The sequence below is a fragment of the Oncorhynchus keta genome, chromosome 21 (assembly GCF_023373465.1).
Source record: "Oncorhynchus keta strain PuntledgeMale-10-30-2019 chromosome 21, Oket_V2, whole genome shotgun sequence".
Taxonomy (NCBI): domain Eukaryota; kingdom Metazoa; phylum Chordata; class Actinopteri; order Salmoniformes; family Salmonidae; genus Oncorhynchus; species Oncorhynchus keta.
The window spans coordinates 56,710,154-56,730,827 of NC_068441.1; the positions used below are offsets into that span (position 1 = coordinate 56,710,154).

Here is a 20,674-nt window from a genome sequence, read left to right on the forward strand (position 1 = left end):
TCTTATCCAGAGCGACTTACAAATTGACTCGACATCTCTGTCTTTCTGGCTGCTGGGCGGGGTCGTCGCTGGGCGGGGTCGCTGCTGGGCAGGGTCGTCGCTGGGCGGGGTCGTCGCTGGGCGGGGTCGCTGGGCGGGGTCGCTGCTGGACGGGGTCGCCGCTGCAGGTGTTAATTGTGATCGTAAACATTGTTTTGAGTTAATTCTATGGGGGGGGTGGTCTGCAACTTATTTGACAGTACAAGGGGAGGGTTATTTGAAAATGTTTTTGATCTATCAAACTCTGAGGACCTGAATGGGGCTATCTGGGTTAGAATAGTCATGTCTGGGTTAGAATAGTCATGTCTGGGTTAGAATAGTCATGGCTGGGTTAGAATAGTCATGGCTGGGTTAGAATAGTCATGGCTGGGTTAGAATAGTCATGGCTGGGTTAGAATAGTCATGGCTGGGTTAGAATAGTCATGGCTGGGTTAGAATAGTCATGGCTGGGTTAGAATAGTCATGGCTGGGTTAGAATAGTCATGGCTGGGTTAGAATAGTCATGGCTGGGTTAGAATAGTCATGGCTGGGTTAGAATAGTCATGGCTGGGTTAGAATAGATATAGAGCTGGCTGGGTTAGAATAGATATAGAGCTGGCTGGGTTAGAATAGATATAGAGCTGGCTGGGTTAGAATAGATATAGAGCTGGCTGGGTTAGAATAGATATAGAGCTGGCTGGGTTAGAATAGATATAGAGCTGGCTGGGTTAGAATAGATATTGAGCTGGCTGGGTTAGAATAGATATTGAGCTGGCTGGGTTAGAATAGATATTGAGCTGGCTGGGTTAGAATAGATATTGAGCTGGCTGGGTTAGAATAGATATAGAGCTGGCTGGGTTAGAATAGATATAGAGCTGGCTGGGTTAGAATAGGAATGGCTGGGTTAGAATAGATATAGAGCTGGCTGGGTTAGAATAGATATAGAGCTGGCTGGGTTAGAATAGATATAGAGCTGTTTGGGTTAGAATAGATATAGAGCTGGCTGGGTTAGAATAGGAATGGCTGGATTAGAATAGATATAGAGCTGGCTGGGTTAGAATATGAATGGCTGGGTTAGAATAGATATAGAGCTGGCTGGGTTAGAATAGATATAGAGCTGGCTGGGTTAGAAAAGATATAGAGCTGGCTGGGTTAGAATAGGAATGGCTGGGTTAGAATAGATATAGAGCTGGCTGGGTTAGAATAGATATAGAGCTGGCTGGGTTAGAATAGATATAGAGCTGGCTGGGTTAGAATAGATATAGAGCTGGCTGGGTTAGAATAGGAATGGCTGGGTTAGAATAGGAATGGCTGGGTTAGAGTAGATGTAGAGCTGGCTGGGTTAGAATAGATATAGAGCTGGCTGGGTTAGAATAGATATAGAGCTGGCTGGGTTAGAATAGATATAGAGCTGGCTGGGTTAGAATAGATATAGAGCTGGCTGGGTTAGAATAGATATAGAGCTGGCTGGGTTAGAATAGATATAGAGCTGGCTGGGTTAGAATAGGAATGGCTGGATTAGAATAGATATAGAGCTGGCTGGGTTAGAATAGGAATGGCTGGGTTAGAATAGATATAGAGCTGGCTGGGTTAGAATAGATATAGAGCTGGCTGGGTTAGAATAGGAATGGCTGGGTTAGAATAGATATAGAGCTGGCTGGGTTAGAATGGCATTTATGTCCGCTAAGGGGAAACTCCTCATGACTCTACAGGTAAACATTGACTCACACCTGAGAGATGAGAATCTCTGTGAGAGCCATACAGTCTCAGCCAACACTTTCCCCATGCCATGACACACCTCAGCCAGTCACCAACCAGCCAGTCACCAACCAGCCAGAACACACCTCAGCCAATCACCGGCCGGCCATTACAGGCCTCAGCCAGTCACCAACCAGCCGGAACACATCTCAGCCAATCACCAACCAGCCGGAACACACCTCAGCCAGTCACCAACCAGCCAGTCACCAACCAGCCGGAACACACCTCAGCCAGTCACCGGCCGGCCATTACACACCTTAGCCAATCACCGGCCGGCCATTACACGCCTCAGCCAATCACCGGCCGGCCATGACTTCCTACTGCACTCTGACTGCCAGCTCTGGTCACACACTGGAAAATACTAAAGTTGGAAAACAAAATAAATATTCCTTGGGAGTGTAAACCTGTCCTATAGACCTGTCCTATAGAGAAGGAGCTGGTATGATGTTAGTATATAACCTGTCCTATAGAGAAGGAGCTGGTATGATGTCAGTATATAACCTGTCCTATAGAGAAGGAGCTGGTATGTCAGTATATAACCTGTCCTATAGAGAAGGAGCTGGTATGATGTCAGTATATAACCTGTCCTATAGAGAAGGAGCTGGTATGTCAGTATATAACCTGTCCTATAGAGAAGGAGCTGGTATGATGTCAGTATATAACCTGTCCTATAGAGAAGGAGCTGGTATGATGTCAGTATATAACCTGTCCTATAGAGAAGGAGCTGGTATGATGTCAGTATATAACCTGTCCTATAGAGAAGGAGCTGGTATGATGTCAGTATATAACCTGTCCTATAGAGAAGGAGCTGGTATGATGTCAGTATATAACCTGTCCTATAGAGAAGGAGCTGGTATGATGTCAGTATATAACCTGTCCTATAGAGAAGGAGCTGGTATGATGTCAGTATATAACCTGTCCTATAGAGAAGGAGCTGGTATGATGTCAGTATATAACCTGTCCTATAGAGAAGGAGCTGGTATGATGTCAGTATATAACCTGTCCTATAGAGAAGGAGCTGGTATGATGTCAGTATATAACCTGTCCTATAGAGAAGGAGCTGGTATGATGTCAGTATATAACCTGTCCTATAGAGGAGCTGGTATGATGTCAGTATATAACCTGTCCTATAGAGAAGGAGCTGGTATGATGTCAGTATATAACCTGTCCTATAGAGAAGGAGCTGGTATGATGTCAGTATATAACCTGTCCTATAGAGAAGGAGCTGGTATGATGTCAGTATATAACCTGTCCTATAGAGAAGGAGCTGGTATGTCAGTATATAACCTGTCCTATAGAGAAGGAGCTGGTATGATGTCAGTATATAACCTGTCCTATAGAGAAGGAGCTGGTATGATGTCAGTATATAACCTGTCCTATAGAGAAGGAGCTGGTATGTCAGTATATAACCTGTCCTATAGAGAAGGAGCTGGTATGTCAGTATATAACCTGTCCTATAGAGAAGGAGCTGGTATGATGTCAGTATATAACCTGTCCTATAGAGAAAGAGCTGGTATGATGTCAGTATATAACCTGTCCTATAGAGAAAGAGCTGGTATGATGTCAGTATATAACCTGTCCTATAGAGAAAGAGCTGGTATGATGTCAGTATATAACCTGTCCTATAGAGAAGGAGCTGGTATGATGTCAGTATATAACCTGTCCTATAGAGGAGCTGGTATGATGTCAGTATATAACCTGTCCTATAGAGAAAGAGCTGGTATGATGTCAGTATATAACCTGTCCTATAGAGAAGGAGCTGGTATGATGTCAGTATATAACCTGTCCTATAGAGAAGGAGCTGGTATGATGTCAGTATATAACCTGTCCTATAGAGAAGGAGCTGGTATGATGTCAGTATATAACCTGTCCTATAGAGAAGGAGCTGGTATGATGTCAGTATATAACCTGTCCTATAGAGAAGGAGCTGGTATGATGTCAGTATATAACCTGTCCTATAGAGAAGGAGCTGGTATGATGTCAGTATATAACCTGTCCTATAGAGAAGGAGCTGGTATGATGTCAGTATATGACCTGTCCTATAGAGAAGGAGCTGGTATGATGCCAGTATATAACCTGTCCTATAGAGAAAGAGCTGGTATGATGTCAGTATAAACCTGTCCTATAGAGAAGGAGCTGGTATGATGTCAGTATATAACCTGTCCTATAGAGAAAGAGCTGGTATGATGTCAGTATATAACCTGTCCTATAGAGAAGGAGCTGGTATGATGTCAGTATATAACCTGTCCTATAGAGAAGGAGCTGGTATGATGTCAGTATATAACCTGTCCTATAGAGAAAGAGCTGGTATGATGTCAGTATATAACCTGTCCTATAGAGAAGGAGCTGGTATGATGTCAGTATATAACCTGTCCTATAGAGAAAGAGCTGGTATGATGTCAGTATATAACCTGTCCTATAGAGAAGGAGCTGGTATGATGTCAGTATATAACCTGTCCTATAGAGAAGGAGCTGGTATGATGTCAGTATATAACCTGTCCTATAGAGAAGGAGCTGGTATGATGTCAGTATATAACCTGTCCTATAGAGAAGGAGCTGGTATGATGTCAGTATATAACCTGTCCTATAGAGAAGGAGCTGGTATGATGTCAGTATATAACCTGTCCTATAGAGAAAGAGCTGGTATGTCAGTATATAACCTGTCCTATAGAGAAGGAGCTGGTATGATGCCAGTATATAACCTGTCCTATAGAGAAAGAGCTGGTATGATGTCAGTATATAACCTTTCCTATAGAGAAGGAGCTGGTATGATGTCAGTATATAACCTGTCCTATAGAGAAGGAGCTGGTATGATGTCAGTATATAACCTGTCCTATAGAGAAGGAGCTGGTATGATGTCAGTATATAACCTGTCCTATAGAGAAGGAGCTGGTATGATGTCAGTATATAACCTGTCCTATAGAGAAGGAGCTGGTATGATGCCAGTATATAACCTGTCCTATAGAGAAGGAGCTGGTATGATGTCAGTATATAACCTGTCCTATAGAGAAGGAGCTTGTATGATGTCAGTATATAACCTGTCCTATAGAGAAAGAGCTGGTATGATGTCAGTATATAACCTGTCCTATAGAGAAGGAGCTGGTATGATGTCAGTATATAACCTGTCCTATAGAGAAGGAGCTGGTATGATGTCAGTATATAACCTGTCCTATAGAGAAAGAGCTGGTATGATGTCAGTATATAACCTGTCCTATAGAGAAGGAGCTGGTATGATGTCAGTATATAACCTGTCCTATAGAGAAGGAGCTGGTATGATGTCAGTATATAACCTGTCCTATAGAGAAAGAGCTGGTATGATGTCAGTATATAACCTGTCCTATAGAGAAAGAGCTGGTATGATGTCAGTATATAACCTGTCCTATAGAGGAGCTGGTATGATGTCAGTATATAACCTGTCCTATAGAGAAAGAGCTGGTATGATGTCAGTATATAACCTGTCCTATAGAGGAGCTGGTATGATGTCAGTATATAACCTGTCCTATAGAGAAAGAGCTGGTATGATGTCAGTATATAACCTGTCCTATAGAGAAGGAGCTGGTATGATGTCAGTATATAACCTGTCCTATAGAGAAAGAGCTGGTATGATGTCAGTATATAACCTGTCCTATAGAGAAGGAGCTGGTATGATGTCAGTATATAACCTGTCCTATAGAGAAAGAGCTGGTATGATGTCAGTATATAACCTGTCCTATAGAGAAGGAGCTGGTATGATGTCAGTATATAACCTGTCCTATAGAGAAGGAGCTGGTATGATGTCAGTATATAACCTGTCCTATAGAGAAGGAGCTGGTATGATGTCAGTATATAACCTGTCCTATAGAGAAGGAGCTGGTATGATGTCAGTATATAACCTGTCCTATAGAGAAGGAGCTGGTATGATGTCAGTATATAACCTGTCCTATAGAGAAGGAGCTGGTATGATGTCAGTATATAACCTGTCCTATAGAGAAGGAGCTGGTATGATGTCAGTATATAACCTGTCCTATAGAGAAGGAGCTGGTATGATGTCAGTATAATTCACTGCCTCAATTCACTTGTCAACTGTTCACTTCCAACCATGTCGTGTTTAGGCTTAATGAAATATAGTGTGTGTTTTATTGTACGTGTGTGTGTGCCCATACTAAATGTGAGTTTGTGTGTGTGTGTGTAGAGGGACCAAGGCCATTACTATGGTTACGTCTACTTCAGACAAGTCCGGGACAAGTCACTCAAGAGGGGTTACTTTCAGAAGGTGAGTTAACACAGTTCAACACCAGCTATCAGACTACGTTTTAGCACAGTTCAATACCAGCTACCAGACTACGTTTTAGCACAGTTCAACACCAGCTATCAGACTACGTTTTAGCACAGTTCAATACCAGCTACCAGACTACGTTTTAGCACAGTTCAACACCAGCTATCAGACTACGTTTTAGCACAGTTCAATACCAGCTACCAGACTACGTTTTAGCACAGTTCAACACCAGCTATCAGACTACGTTTTAACACAGTTCAACACCAGCTATCAGACTACGTTTTAACACAGTTCAACACCAGCTATCAGACTACGTTTTAGCACAGTTCAACACCAGCTATCAGACGACGTTTTAGCACAGTTCAACACCAGCTATCAGACTACGTTTTAGCACAGTTCAACACCAGCTATCAGACTACGTTTTAGCACAGTTCAACACCAGCTATCAGACTACGTTTTAACACAGTTCAACACCAGCTATCAGACTACGTTTTAGCACAGTTCAACACCAGCTATCAGACTACGTTTTAACACAGTTCAACACCAGCTATCAGACTACGTTTTAACACAGTTCAACACCAGCTATCAGACTACGTTTTAGCACAGTTCAACACCAGCTACCAGACTACGTTTTAGCACAGTTCAACACCAGCTATCAGACTACGTTTTAGCACAGTTCAATACCAGCTACCAGACTACGTTTTAGCACAGTTCAACACCAGCTATCAGACTACGTTTTAACACAGTTCAACACCAGCTATCAGACTACGTTTTAACACAGTTCAACACCAGCTATCAGACTACGTTTTAACACAGTTCAACACCAGCTATCAGACTACGTTTTAGCACAGTTCAACACCAGCTATCAGACTACGTTTTAGCACAGTTCAACACCAGCTATCAGACTACGTTTTAGCACAGTTCAACACCAGCTATCAGACTACGTTTTAGCACAGTTCAACACCAGCTATCAGACTACGTTTTAGCACAGTTCAACACCAGCTATCAGACTACGTTTTAACACAGTTCAACACCAGCTATCAGACTACGTTTTAACACAGTTCAACACCAGCTATCAGACTACGTTTTAGCACAGTTCAACACCAGCTATCAGACTACGTTTTAACACAGTTCAACACCAGCTATCAGACTATGTTTTAGCACAGTTCAACACCAGCTATCAGACTACGTTTTAGCACAGTTCAACACCAGCTATCAGACTACGTTTTAACACAGTTCAACACCAGCTATCAGACTACGTTTTAACACAGTTCAACACCAGCTATCAGACTACGTTTTAGCACAGTTCAACACCAGCTATCAGACTACGTTTTAGCACAGTTCAACACCAGCTACCAGACTTCACACCAGCTTTCAACACAGTTCAACACCAGCTATCAGACTACGTTTTAGCACAGTTCAACACCAGCTATCAGACTACGTTTTAGCACAGTTCAACACCAGCTATCAGACTACGTTTTAGCACAGTTCAACACCAGCTATCAGACTACGTTTTAGCACAGTTCAACACCAGCTATCAGACTTTTACGTTTTAACACAGTTCAACACCAGCTATCAGACACAGTTCACACCAGCTTTTAACACAGTTCAACACCAGCTATCAGACTACGTTTTAGCACAGTTCAACACCAGCTATCAGACTACGTTTTAGCACAGTTCAACACCAGCTATCAGACTACGTTTTTCAGCACAGTTCAACACCAGCTATCAGACTACGTTTTAGCACAGTTCAACACCAGCTATCAGCACTTCACGCTTTTTTTAGCACAGTTCAACACCAGCTATCAGACTACGTTTTTCAACACCAGCACAGTTCAACACCAGCTATCAGACTACGTTTTAGCACAGTTCAACACCAGCTATCAGACTACGTTTTAGCACAGTTCAACACCAGCTATCAGACTACGTTTTAGCACAGTTCAACACCAGCTATCAGACTACGTTTTAACACAGTTCAACACCAGCTACAGTTTTAGCACAGTTCAACACCAGCTATCAGAACACCAGCTATCAGACTACGTTTTAGCACAGTTCAACACCAGCTATCAGACTACGTTTTAGCACAGTTCAACACCAGCTATCAGACTACGTTTTAACACAGTTCAACACCAGCTATCAGACTACGTTTTTCAACACCAGCACAGTTCAACACCAGCTATCAACACCCAGCTATCAGACTACGTTTTAGCACAGTTCAACACCAGCTATCAGACTACGTTTTAGCACAGTTCAACACCAGCTATCAGACTACGTTTTAGCACAGTTCAACACCAGCTATCAGACTACGTTTTAGCACAGTTCAACACCAGCTATCAGACTACGTTTTAGCACAGTTCAACACCAGCTATCAGACTACGTTTTAGCACAGTTCAACACCAGCTATCAGACTACGTTTTAGCACAGTTCAACACCAGCTATCAGACTACGTTTTAGCACAGTTCAACACCAGCTATCAGACTACGTTTTAGCACAGTTCAACACCAGCTATCAGACTACGTTTTAACACAGTTCAACACCAGCTATCAGACTACGTTTTAGCACAGTTCAACACCAGCTATCAGACTACGTTTTAGCACAGTTCAACACCAGCTATCAGACTACGTTTTAGCACAGTTCAACACCAGCTATCAGACTACGTTTTAGCACAGTTCAACACCAGCTATCAGACTACGTTTTAGCACAGTTCAACACCAGCTATCAGACTACGTTTTAACACAGTTCAACACCAGCTATCAGACTACGTTTAAGTTCACAGTTCAACACCAGCAACACCAGCTATCAGACTACGTTTTAGCACAGTTCAACACCAGCTATCAGACTACGTTTTAGCACAGTTCAACACCAGCTATCAGACTACGTTTTAGCACAGTTCAACACCAGCTATCAGACTACGTTTTAGACACACAGTTCAACACCAGCTATCAGACTACGTTTTAACACAGTTCAACACTATCAGCTATTCAGACCAGCTACGTTTTTCAACACCAGCTACAGTTCACAGTTCACACCAGCTATCAGACGACGTTTTAGCACAGTTCAACACCAGCTATCAGACGACGTTTTAGCACAGTTCAACACCAGCTATCAGACTACGTTTTAGCACAGTTCAACACCAGCTATCAGACTTTTAACACACGTTTTCAGAGCACAGTTCAACACCAGCTATCAGACTACGTTTTAGCACAGTTCAACACCAGCTATCAGACTACGTTTTAGCACAGTTCAACACCAGCTATCAGACTACGTTTTAGCACAGTTCAACACCAGCTATCAGACTACGTTTTAGCACAGTTCAACACCAGCTATCAGACTACGTTTTAGCACAGTTCAACACCAGCTATCAGACTACGTTTTAGCACAGTTCAACACCAGCTATCAGACTACGTTTTAGCACAGTTCAACACCAGCTATCAGACTACGTTTTAGCACAGTTCAACACCAGCTGTCAGACTACGTTTTAGCACAGTTCAACACCAGCTATCAGACTACGTTTTAGCACAGTTCAACACCAGCTATCAGACTACGTTTTAGCACAGTTCAACACCAGCTGTCAGACTACGTTTTAGCACAGTTCAACACCAGCTGTCAGACTACGTTTTAGCACAGTTCAACACCAGCTGTCAGACTACGTTTTAGCACAGTTCAACACCAGCTGTCAGACTACGTTTTAGCACAGTTCAACACCAGCTGTCAGACTACGTTTTATTCAACACCAGCTGTCAGACTACGTTTTAGCACAGTTCAACACCAGCTATCACAGACTACGTTTTAGCACAGTTCAACACCAGCTATCAGACTACGTTTTAGCACAGTTCAACACCAGCTATCAGACTACGTTTAACACAGTTCAACACCAGCTATCAGACTACGTTTTAGCACAGTTCAACACCAGCTATCAGACTACGTTTTAGCACAGTTCAACACCAGCTATCAGACTACGTTTTAGCACAGTTCAACACCAGCTATCAGACTTTTTAGCACAGTTCAACACCAGCTATCAGACTACGTTTTAGCACAGTTCAACACCAGCTATCAGACTACGTTTTAGCACAGTTCAACACCAGCTATCAGACTACGTTTTAACACAGTTCAACACCAGCTATCAGACTACGTTTTAGCACAGTTCAACACCAGCTATCAGACTACGTTTTAGCACAGTTCAACACCAGCTATCAGACTACGTTTTAGCACAGTTCAACACCAGCTATCAGACTACGTTTTAGCACAGTTCAACACCAGCTATCAGACTACGTTTTAGCACAGTTCAACACCAGCTATCAGACTACGTTTTAGCACAGTTCAACACCAGCTATCAGACTACGTTTTAGCACAGTTCAACACCAGCTATCAGACTACGTTTTAGCACAGTTCAACACCAGCTATCAGACTACGTTTTAGCACAGTTCAACACCAGCTATCAGACTACGTTTTAGCACAGTTCAACACCAGCTATCAGACTACGTTTTAGCACAGTTCAACACCAGCTATCAGACTACGTTTTAGCACAGTTCAACACCAGCTATCAGACTACGTTTTAACACAGTGTCTGTGTGTGTGTGTCTGTGTGTGTGTGTGTGTTTCCAGTCCCTGGTCCTTATCAGCAAGCTTCCTTACGTCACGTTCTTCCACTCCCTGCTGAAGCTCGTCGCTCCAGAGTACTTTGAGAAGCAGGAGCCGTGTCTGGAGGCTGGTGGGTCTCCTCATTTCATCCTGTTCCAATGGGGAAACATCAGCTGAAACCGGGAGGGGCCACAGACTAGCCCCTCCCTTTAGTAGAGAGGCTAGTCTGTGGCCCCTCCCTTTAGTAGAGAGGCTAGTCTGTGGCCCCTCCCTTTAGTAGAGAGGCTAGTCTGTGGCCCCTGCCTTTAGTAGAGGGGCTAGTCTGTGGCCCCTGCCTTTAGTAGAGGGGCTAGTCTGTGGCCCCTGCCTTTAGTAGAGGGGCTAGTCTGTGGCCCCTGCCTTTAGTAGAGGGGCTAGTCTGTGGCCCCTGCCTTTAGTAGAGGGGCTAGTCTGTGGCCCCTGCCTTTAGTAGAGGGGCTAGTCTGTGGCCCCTGCCTTTAGTAGAGGGGCTAGTCTGTGGCCCCTGCCTTTAGTAGAGGGGCTAGTCTGTGGCCCCTGCCTTTAGTAGAGGGGCTAGTCTGTGGCCCCTGCCTTTAGTAGAGGGGCTAGTCTGTGGCCCCTGCCTTTAGTAGAGGGGCTAGTCTGTGGCCCCTGCCTTTAGTAGAGGGGCTAGTCTGTGGCCCCTGCCTTTAGTAGAGGGGCTAGTCTGTGGCCCCTGCCTTTAGTAGAGGGGCTAGTCTGTCTCTTTCCTTTTATTTTTCTGCTGTTCAGTTGTTGTGTTTTTAGTCGTAACATCTTATTGGCCCGGTGAACCCTGTAGTCTGTCTGTGTGTCTTCATGTGGCTTGTTTCTGTGTGCGACAGCTTGCAACGACATCGACCGCTGGCCCACTCCTCATCCAGGGAAAATATTGGTCCTCCCTATAATGGGTACTGTTATGAAGGTACGTCTAACCCAGGGAAAATATTAACCATCTCTATAATGGGTACTGTTATGAACCATCTCTATAATGGGTACTGTTATGAACCATCTCTATAATGGGTACTGTTATGAACCATCTCTATAATGGGTACTGTTATGAACCATCTCTATAATGGGTACTGTTATGAACCATCTCTATAATGGGTACTGTTATGAACCATCTCTATAATGGGTACTGTTATGAACCATCTCTATAATGGGTACAGTACAGCTAAATATTTATATAGGCCTCCTGTACGATTACCTATCAATCAAATATTTATAAAATATATATTTTTAAATTTACACCAACAGTTGTCACAAAGTACTTGAGCAACTTAATCGATAATATTTCTTTCTGTTTTTTTAGGTTCGGATCCCAACATGTTACGACAAGCCTGGAACCTCTCAGCTGGTACAGTCCACACAGGTGAGGATGAGAATCGGCGTGCTACGAACAACACTACAAAATGGCACCCTGTTCCCTATCACCGTGCTACGAACAACACTACAAAATGGCACCCTGTTCCCTATCACCGTGCTACGAACAGCACTACAAAATGGCACCCTGTTCCCTATCACCGTGCTACGAACAGCATTACAAAATGGCACCCTGTTCCCTATCACCGTGCTACGAACAGCACTACAAAATGGCACCCTGTTCCCTATCACCGTGCTACGAACAGCACTACAAAATGGCACCCTGTTCCCTATCACCGTGCTACGAACAACACTACAAAATGGCACCCTGTTCCCTATCACCGTGCTGCGAACAACACTACAAAATGGCACCCTGTTCCCTATCACCGTGCTACGAACAACACTACAAAATGGCACCCTGTTCCCTATCACCGTGCCATGAACAACACTACAAAATGGCACCCTGTTCCCTATCACCGTGCTACGAACAACACTACAAAATGGCACCCTGTTCCCTATCACCGTGCTACGAACAACACTACAAAATGGCACCCTGTTCCCTATCACCGTGCTACGAACAACACTACAAAATGGCACCCTGTTCCCTATCACCGTGCTACGAACAACACTACAAAATGGCACCCTGTTCCCTATCACCGTGCTACGAACAACACTACAAAATGGCACCCTGTTCCCTATCACCGTGCTACGAACAACACTACAAAATGGCACCCTGTTCCCTATCACCGTGCTACGAACAACACTACAAAATGGCACCCTGTTCCCTATCACCGTGCTACGAACAACACTACAAAATGGCACCCTGTTCCCTATCACCGTGCTACGAACAACATTACAAAATGGCACCCTGTTCCCTATCACCGTGCTACGAACAACACTACAAAATGGCACCCTGTTCCCTATCACTGTGCTACGAACAACACTACAAAATGGCACCCTGTTCCCTATCACCGTGCTACGAACACTACAAAATGGCACCCTGTTCCCTATCACCGTGCTACGAACAACACTACAAAATGGCACCCTGTTCCCTATCACTGTGCTACGAACAACACTACAAAATGGCACCCTGTTCCCTATCACCGTGCTACGAACACTACAAAATGGCACCCTGTTCCCTATCACCGTGCTACGAACAACACTACAAAATGGCATCCTGTTCCCTATCACCGTGCTACGAACAACACTACAAAATGGCACCCTGTTCCCTATCACCGTGCTACGAACAACACTACAAAATGGCACCCTGTTCCCTATCACCGTGCTACGAACAACACTACAAAATGGCACCCTGTTCCCTATCACCGTGCCATGAACAACACTACAAAATGGCACCCTGTTCCCTATCACCGTGCTACGAACAACACTACAAAATGGCACCCTGTTCCCTATCACCGTGCTACGAACAACACTACAAAATGGCACCCTGTTCCCTATCACCGTGCTACGAACAACACTACAAAATGGCACCCTGTTCCCTATCACCGTGCTACGAACAACACTACAAAATGGCACCCTGTTCCCTATCACCGTGCTACGAACAACACTACAAAATGGCACCCTGTTCCCTATCACCGTGCTACGAACAACACTACAAAATGGCACCCTGTTCCCTATCACCGTGCTACGAACAACACTACAAAATGGCACCTTGTTCCCTATCACCGTGCTACGAACAACACTACAAAATGGCACCCTGTTCCCTATCACCGTGCTACGAACAACACTACAAAATGGCACCCTGTTCCCTATCACCGTGCCATGAACAACACTACAAAATGGCACCCTGTTCCTTATCACCGTGCTACGAACAGCACTACAAAATGGCACCCTGTTCCCTATCACCGTGCTACGAACAACACTACAAAATGGCACCCTGTTCCCTATCACCGTGCTACGAACAACACTACAAAATGGCACCCTGTTCCCTATCACCGTGCTACGAACAACACTATAAAATGGCACCCTGTTCCCTATCACCGAGCTACGAACAACACTACAAAATGGCACCCTGTTCCCTATCACCGTGCTACGAACACTACAAAATGGCACCCTCTACCCTATAGTGAACTAGGTTTTGACCGGTATACCATATATAGGGAATAGGATGCCATTTCAGACTCCTACCATGTCACTCTGATACACTGCTGGTAGTCTGTCCAAAACCCTGTAACCCCTAATTATACCCCATGACTGTTTTTGTTACAGAATGACAACCTGGTGTCCATAGTCCTCCCCACGGTCCACGAGGTAGACTTGTTCACGTGAGTACATGTTAGTAGTGGTGTTCAATCACAAATGGCACACTATTCCCTATATCGTGCACTACTTATGACCAGGGTCTGCAAAAGTAGTGCACTATATAGGGAATAGGGTGCTGGACTATTGATGTGTTGTTGTACTACTTTTCCAGCTCTCTGATGCCACCCATTGGTAGGGAGTGGGAGTGCAGGTTGACTCCAGCCAGGAGGACACTTAGCTGCATTATGTTGTTGACACACACACACACACACACACACACACACACACACACACACACACACACACACACACACACACACACACACACACACACACACACACGGACTGGTTGCCATGGTAACATGGGGTTTCTGTAGAGGGTCCACCCAGGAGGACACTTGGCTGCATTATGTTGTTGACACACACACACACGTGGACTGGTTGCCATGGTAACATGGGGTTTCTGTAGAGGGTCCACCCAGGAGGAAGTGGAGAGCAGATACAGTTCCATCTCTTCCCCTCTGCAGGTGTTTCCACCCAGTCTTCTTCCACATTCAGATGTTATGGGAGCTGGTGTTGCTAGGAGAGGCTCTGGTTGTCATGGCACCATCACCGGCAGAATCTTCCGACACTGTTCTGGCATTGGTCAGGTGAGACAAGGAGGGTGTGGCTAGGAAGATTAACATACCATTTTGTTGTAATTATTTTTTTTTAAGTACACAGCTATAAAGTAAAATACAGTGTTGTGAAAAAGTATGTTCCCCTTTACAATGGTCTCTTTTTTGAATATTTTTTACACTAAATGTTTTTATATCTTCAATCAAAACCTAATATTAGATAAAGGTTACCTGAGTGAATAAATAACTCAACCTAATATTAGATAAAGGGTACCTGAGTGATCAAATAACTCCAAACCTAATATTAGATAAAGGTTACCTGAGTGATCAAATAACTCCAAACCTAATATTAGATAAAGGGTACCTGAGTGAATAAATAACTCCAAACCTAATATTAGATAAAGGGTACCTGAGTGAATAAATAACTCCAAACCTAATATTAGATAAAGGTTACCTGAGTGAACAAATAACTCCAAACCTAATATTAGATAAAGGTTACCTGAGAGAACAAATAACTCCAAACCTAATATTAGATAAAGGTTACCTGAGTGAATAAATAACTCCAAATCTAATACTAGATAAAGGTTACCTGAGTGAATAAATAACTCCAAACCTAATACTAGATAAAGGTTACCTGAGAGAACAAATAACTCCAAACCTAATATTAGATAAAGGTTACCTGAGTGAATAAATAACTCCAAACCTAATACTAGATAAAGGGTACCTGAGTGAACAAATAACTCCAAACCTAATATTAGATAAAGGTTACCTGAGTGAATAAATAACTCCAAACCTAATATTAGATAAAGGGTACCTGAGTGAATAAATAACTCCAAACCTAATATTAGATAAAGGGTACCTGAGTGAATAAATAACTCCAAACCTAATACTAGATAAAGGGTACCTGAGTGAACAAATAACTCCAAATCTGGACAATTTCATTTAATAAACAAAGTAATGCAACACTAAGTATTTTCCCCCTTACACTCAACAACTGGTTGTGCCACCTTTAGCTGCCACGACTCCAACCAAACACTTCCTGTAGTTGATAATCAGTCCACCTTTAGCTGCAATGACTCCAACCAAACACTTCCTGTAGTTATTGATCAGTCCACCTTTAGCTGTAATGACTCCAACCAAACACTTCCTGTAGTTGATCAGTCCACCTTTAGCTGCAATGACTCCAACCAAACACTTCCTGTAGTTATTGATCAGTCCACCTTTAGCTGCAATGACTCCAACCAAACACTTCCTGTAGTTATTGATCAGTCCACCTTTAGCTGCAATGACTCCAACCAAACACTTCCTGTAGTTGATCAGTCCACCTTTAGCTGCAATGACTCCAACCAAACACTTCCTGTAGTTGATGATCAGTCCACCTTTAGCTGCAATGACTCCAACCAAACACTTCCTGTAGTTATTGATCAGTCCACCTTTAGCTGCAATGACTCCAACCAAACACTTCCTGTAGTTGATGATCAGTCCACCTTTAGCTGCAATGACTCCAAACAAACACTTCCTGTAGTTATTGATCAGTCCACCTTTAGCTGCAATGACTCCAACCAAACACTTCCTGTAGTTGATGATCAGTCCACCTTTAGCTGCAATGACTCCAACCAAACACTTCCTGTAGTTATTGATCAGTCCACCTTTAGCTTCAATGACTCCAACCAAACACTTCCTGTAGTTGATGATCAGTCCACCTTTAGCTGCAATGACTCCAAACAAACACTTCCTGTAGTTGATGATCAGTCCACCTTTAGCTGCAATGACTCCAACCAAACACTTCCTGTAGTTGATGATCAGTCCACCTTTAGCTGCAATGACTCCAACCAAACACTTCCTGTAGTTGATGATCAGTCCACCTTTAGCTGCAATGACTCCAACCAAACACTTCCTGTAGTTGATGATCAGTCCACCTTTAGCTGCAATGACTCCAAACAAACACTTCCTGTAGTTGATGATCAGTCCACCTTTAGCTGTAATGACTCCAACCAACCACTTCCTGTAGTTGATGATCAGTCCACCTTTAGCTGCAATGACTCCAAACAAACACTTCCTGTAGTTGATGATCAGTCTCTCACACCGCTGTGGAGGAAGTTTGGTCCACTCTTCCAGAACTGCTGTAACTCAGCGACCTCCGCAACCGATCTGTGTGGTTTTCGAGCGCGAGCTGCTCAGTTCAGGTCCTGCAACAACATCTCAATCGGGTTTAGGTCTGGACTTTAGGTCTGGACTTTGACGAGGCCATTCCAAGACATTAAACGAGTTGCTTTTCAGCCATTCTGATGGAGACTTGATTTTGTGTTTTGGATCATTGTCTCGCTGCGTGACCCAGCTGGGCTTCAGCTCACAGACGGACAGGACAGCCTGTCATTCTCCCGTAGAATTATCTGATTCGGGAACCGAATTCACGGTTCCTTCAAGCAATGCAAGTCGTCCAGGTCCCGAGGCAGAAAAGCATCCTCAAACCACCACACTACCACAACCACCACCGTGCTTCACCGTTGGTATGAGGTTCTTACCGTGAAATGCGGTGTTTGGTTTTCTCCAGACATAATGGGACACGTCTCGCTCAAAAAGTTCCACTTTTGACTCCTCGTAAAACATTCTTCCAGGAGTCTTGGCGATCATCCGGGTACTTTTTGCAAATTTCAGTTGACTTTTTGTGAATGGAAAAAGGGATTATTCTAAATGCGAATGTCAAGCCATCCATCCGTCTGCCATCTGAAACTGAAGCCCACAGACACTGATCTAGAACACACAAGTCTCCATCAGAAAGGCTGAAAAGCAACTCGTTTAATGTCTTGGAATGGCCTCGTCAAAGTCCAGACCTAAACCCGATTTGAGATGTTGTGAGAGGCATTATGTGTTGCATAACTTTGTTTATTAAAGCAATGTTAATGTTATTTGTTCACTCGGCTATCTAATATAAGATTTTGTTTGAAGATAAATAATACAACATATATATATATATATATATATATGGAAAAATAGAGAATATCAAAAAGGGGAAATTACTTTTTCACAGCAGTCTGCACCAGTAGCTACCAGCAGTCTGCACCAGTAGCTACCAGCAGTCTGCACCAGTAGCTACCAGCAGTCTGCACCAGTAGCCACCAGCAGTCTGCACCAGTAGCCACCAGCAGTCTGCACCAGTAGCTACCAGCAGTCTGCACCAGTAGCTACCAGCAGTCTGCACCAGTAGCTACCAGCAGTCTGCACCAGTAGCTACCAGCAGTCTGCACCAGTAGCTACCAGCAGTCTGCACCAGTAGCTACCAGCAGTCTGCACCAGTAGCTGCAGTCTGCAGTAGCACCAGCAGTCTGCACCAGTAGCTACCAGTCAGTCTGCACCAGTAGCTACCTGCAGTCTGCACAGTAGCTACCAGTCAGCCAGCAGTCTGCACCAGTAGCTGTCTGCACCAGTAGCCACCTGCAGTCTGCAACAGTAGCTACCAGTAGCTGTCTGCTACCAGCAGTCTGCACCAGTAGCAGTCTGCACCAGTAGCTACCAGCAGTCTGCACCACTAGCTGTCTGCACCAGTAGCTACCAGCAGTCTGCACCAGTAGCCACCAGCAGTCTGCACCAGTAGCTACCTGCAGTCTGCACCAGTAGCCACCAGCAGTCTGCACCAGTAGCCACCAGCAGTCTGCACCAGTAGCCACCAGCAGTCTGCACCAGTAGCCACCAGCAGTCTGCACCAGTAGCCACCAGCAGTCTGCACCAGTAGCCACCAGCAGTCTGCACCAGTAGCCACCTGCAGTCTGCACCAGTAGCTACCAGCAGTCTGCACCAGTAGCCACCTGCAGTCTGCACCAGTAGCCACCTGCAGTCTGCACCAGTAGCCACCTGCAGTCTGCACCAGTAGCCACCTGCAGTCTGCACCAGTAGCCACCTGCAGTCTGCAGCTGTCTGCTACCAGCAGTCTGCACCACTAGCTACCAGCAGTCTGCACCAGTAGCCACCAGCAGTCTGCACCAGTAGCCACCAGCAGTCTGCACCAGTAGCTACCAGCAGTCTGCACCACTAGCTACCAGCAGTCTGCACCACTAGCTACCAGCAGTCTGCACCACTAGCTACCAGCAGTCTGCACCAGTAGCTGTCTGCACGCAGAATAATAGACACAACACAACCCCTTAAGATGATCTGTGTGTCTGGAGTTCAATCACTAATTACTGTGTGTGTGTGTGTGTGTGTGTGTGTGTGTGTGTGTGTGTGTGTGTGAACAGCTGCATCTCTCCACTGCGCTACTGCAGTGACTTCAGACCGTACTTCACCATCCACGACAGCGAGTTTAAAGAGTACACCACCAGAACACAGGCTCCGTGAGTAACACTATAGTAGGACACCACCAGAACACAGGCTCCGTGAGTAACACTATAGTAGGACACCACCAGAACACAGGCTCCGTGAGTAACACTATAGTATAGTAGGACACCACCAGAACACAGGCCTCCTGAGTAACACTATAGTAGGACACCACCAGAACACAGGCTCCGTGAGTAACACTATAGTAGGACACCACCAGAACACAGGCTCCGTGAGTAACACTATAGTAGGACACCACCAGAACACAGGCTCCGTGAGTAACACTATAGTAGGACACCACCAGAACACAGGCTCCGTGAGTAACACTATAGTAGGACACCACCAGAACACAGGCTCCGTGAGTAACACTATAGTAGGACACCACCAGAACACAGGCTCCGTGAGTAACACTATAGTAGGACACCACCAGAACACAGGCCTCCTGAGTAACACTATAGTATAGTAGGACACCACCAGAACACAGGCCTCCTGAGTAACACTATAGTATAGTAGGACACCACCAGAACACAGGCCTCCTGAGTAACACTATAGTATAGTAGGACACCACCAGAACACAGGCCTCCTGAGTAACACTATAGTATAGTAGGACACCACCAGAACACAGGCCTCCTGAGTAACACTATAGTATAACACTATAGTAGGAGGACACCACCAGAACACAGGCCTCCTGAGTAACACTATAGTATAGTAGGACACCACCAGAACACAGGCCTCCTGAGTAACACTATAGTATAGTAGGACACCACCAGAACACAGGCCTCCTGAGTAACACTATAGTATAGTAGGACACCACCAGAACACAGGCCTCCTGAGTAACACTATAGTATAGTAGGACACCACCAGAACACAGGCCCCCCCGTGAGTAACACTATAGTATAGTAGGACACCACCAGAACACAGGCCTCCTGAGTAACACTATAGTATAGTAGGACACCACCAGAACACAGGCCTGAGTAACACTATAGTATATTAACACTATAGTATAGTAGGACACCACCAGACCACAGGCCTCCTGAGTAACACTATAGTATATTAGGACACCACCAGAGGCCTAACACTATATAGTATAGTAGGACACCACCAGACCACAGGCCTCCTGAGTAACACTATAGTAGGACACCACCAGACCACAGGCCTAGTAGTATAGTAGGACACCACCAGAACACAGGCCTCCTCACTATAGTAGTAACACCACCAGACCACAGGCCTCCTGAGTAACACTATAGTAGGACACCACCAGACCACAGGCCTCCTGAGTAACACTATAGTATAGTAGGACACCACCACCAGAACACAGGCCTCCTGAGTAACACTATAGTATAGTAGGACACCACCAGAACACAGGCCTCCTGAGTAACACTATAGTATAGTAGGACACCACCAGAACACAGGCCTCCTGAGTAACACTATAGTATAGTAGGACACCACCAGAACACAGGCCTCCTGAGTAACACTATAGTATAGTAGGACA

The 20,674-nt window shown here is 44.7% G+C and overlaps 1 protein-coding gene across 50 annotated transcripts in view; it reads left to right on the forward strand.

Annotated features, from left to right (window-relative positions):
- Nucleotides 1–20,674, forward strand: part of dennd6aa (DENN/MADD domain containing 6Aa) — a 118,690-nt gene that overhangs the window by 14,157 nt on the left and 83,859 nt on the right. For all 50 annotated transcript variants that reach the window (XM_052474430.1, XM_052474437.1, XM_052474443.1 and 47 more), the window contains exons 5-11: nt 5,948–6,028; nt 10,637–10,742; nt 11,476–11,555; nt 11,943–12,002; nt 14,222–14,277; nt 14,782–14,904; nt 19,104–19,199. In XM_052474430.1, coding sequence (XP_052330390.1) covers nt 5,948–6,028; nt 10,637–10,742; nt 11,476–11,555; nt 11,943–12,002; nt 14,222–14,277; nt 14,782–14,904; nt 19,104–19,199 — 602 coding nt within the window. The remainder of the gene's footprint in view (nt 1–5,947; nt 6,029–10,636; nt 10,743–11,475; nt 11,556–11,942; nt 12,003–14,221; nt 14,278–14,781; nt 14,905–19,103; nt 19,200–20,674) is intronic.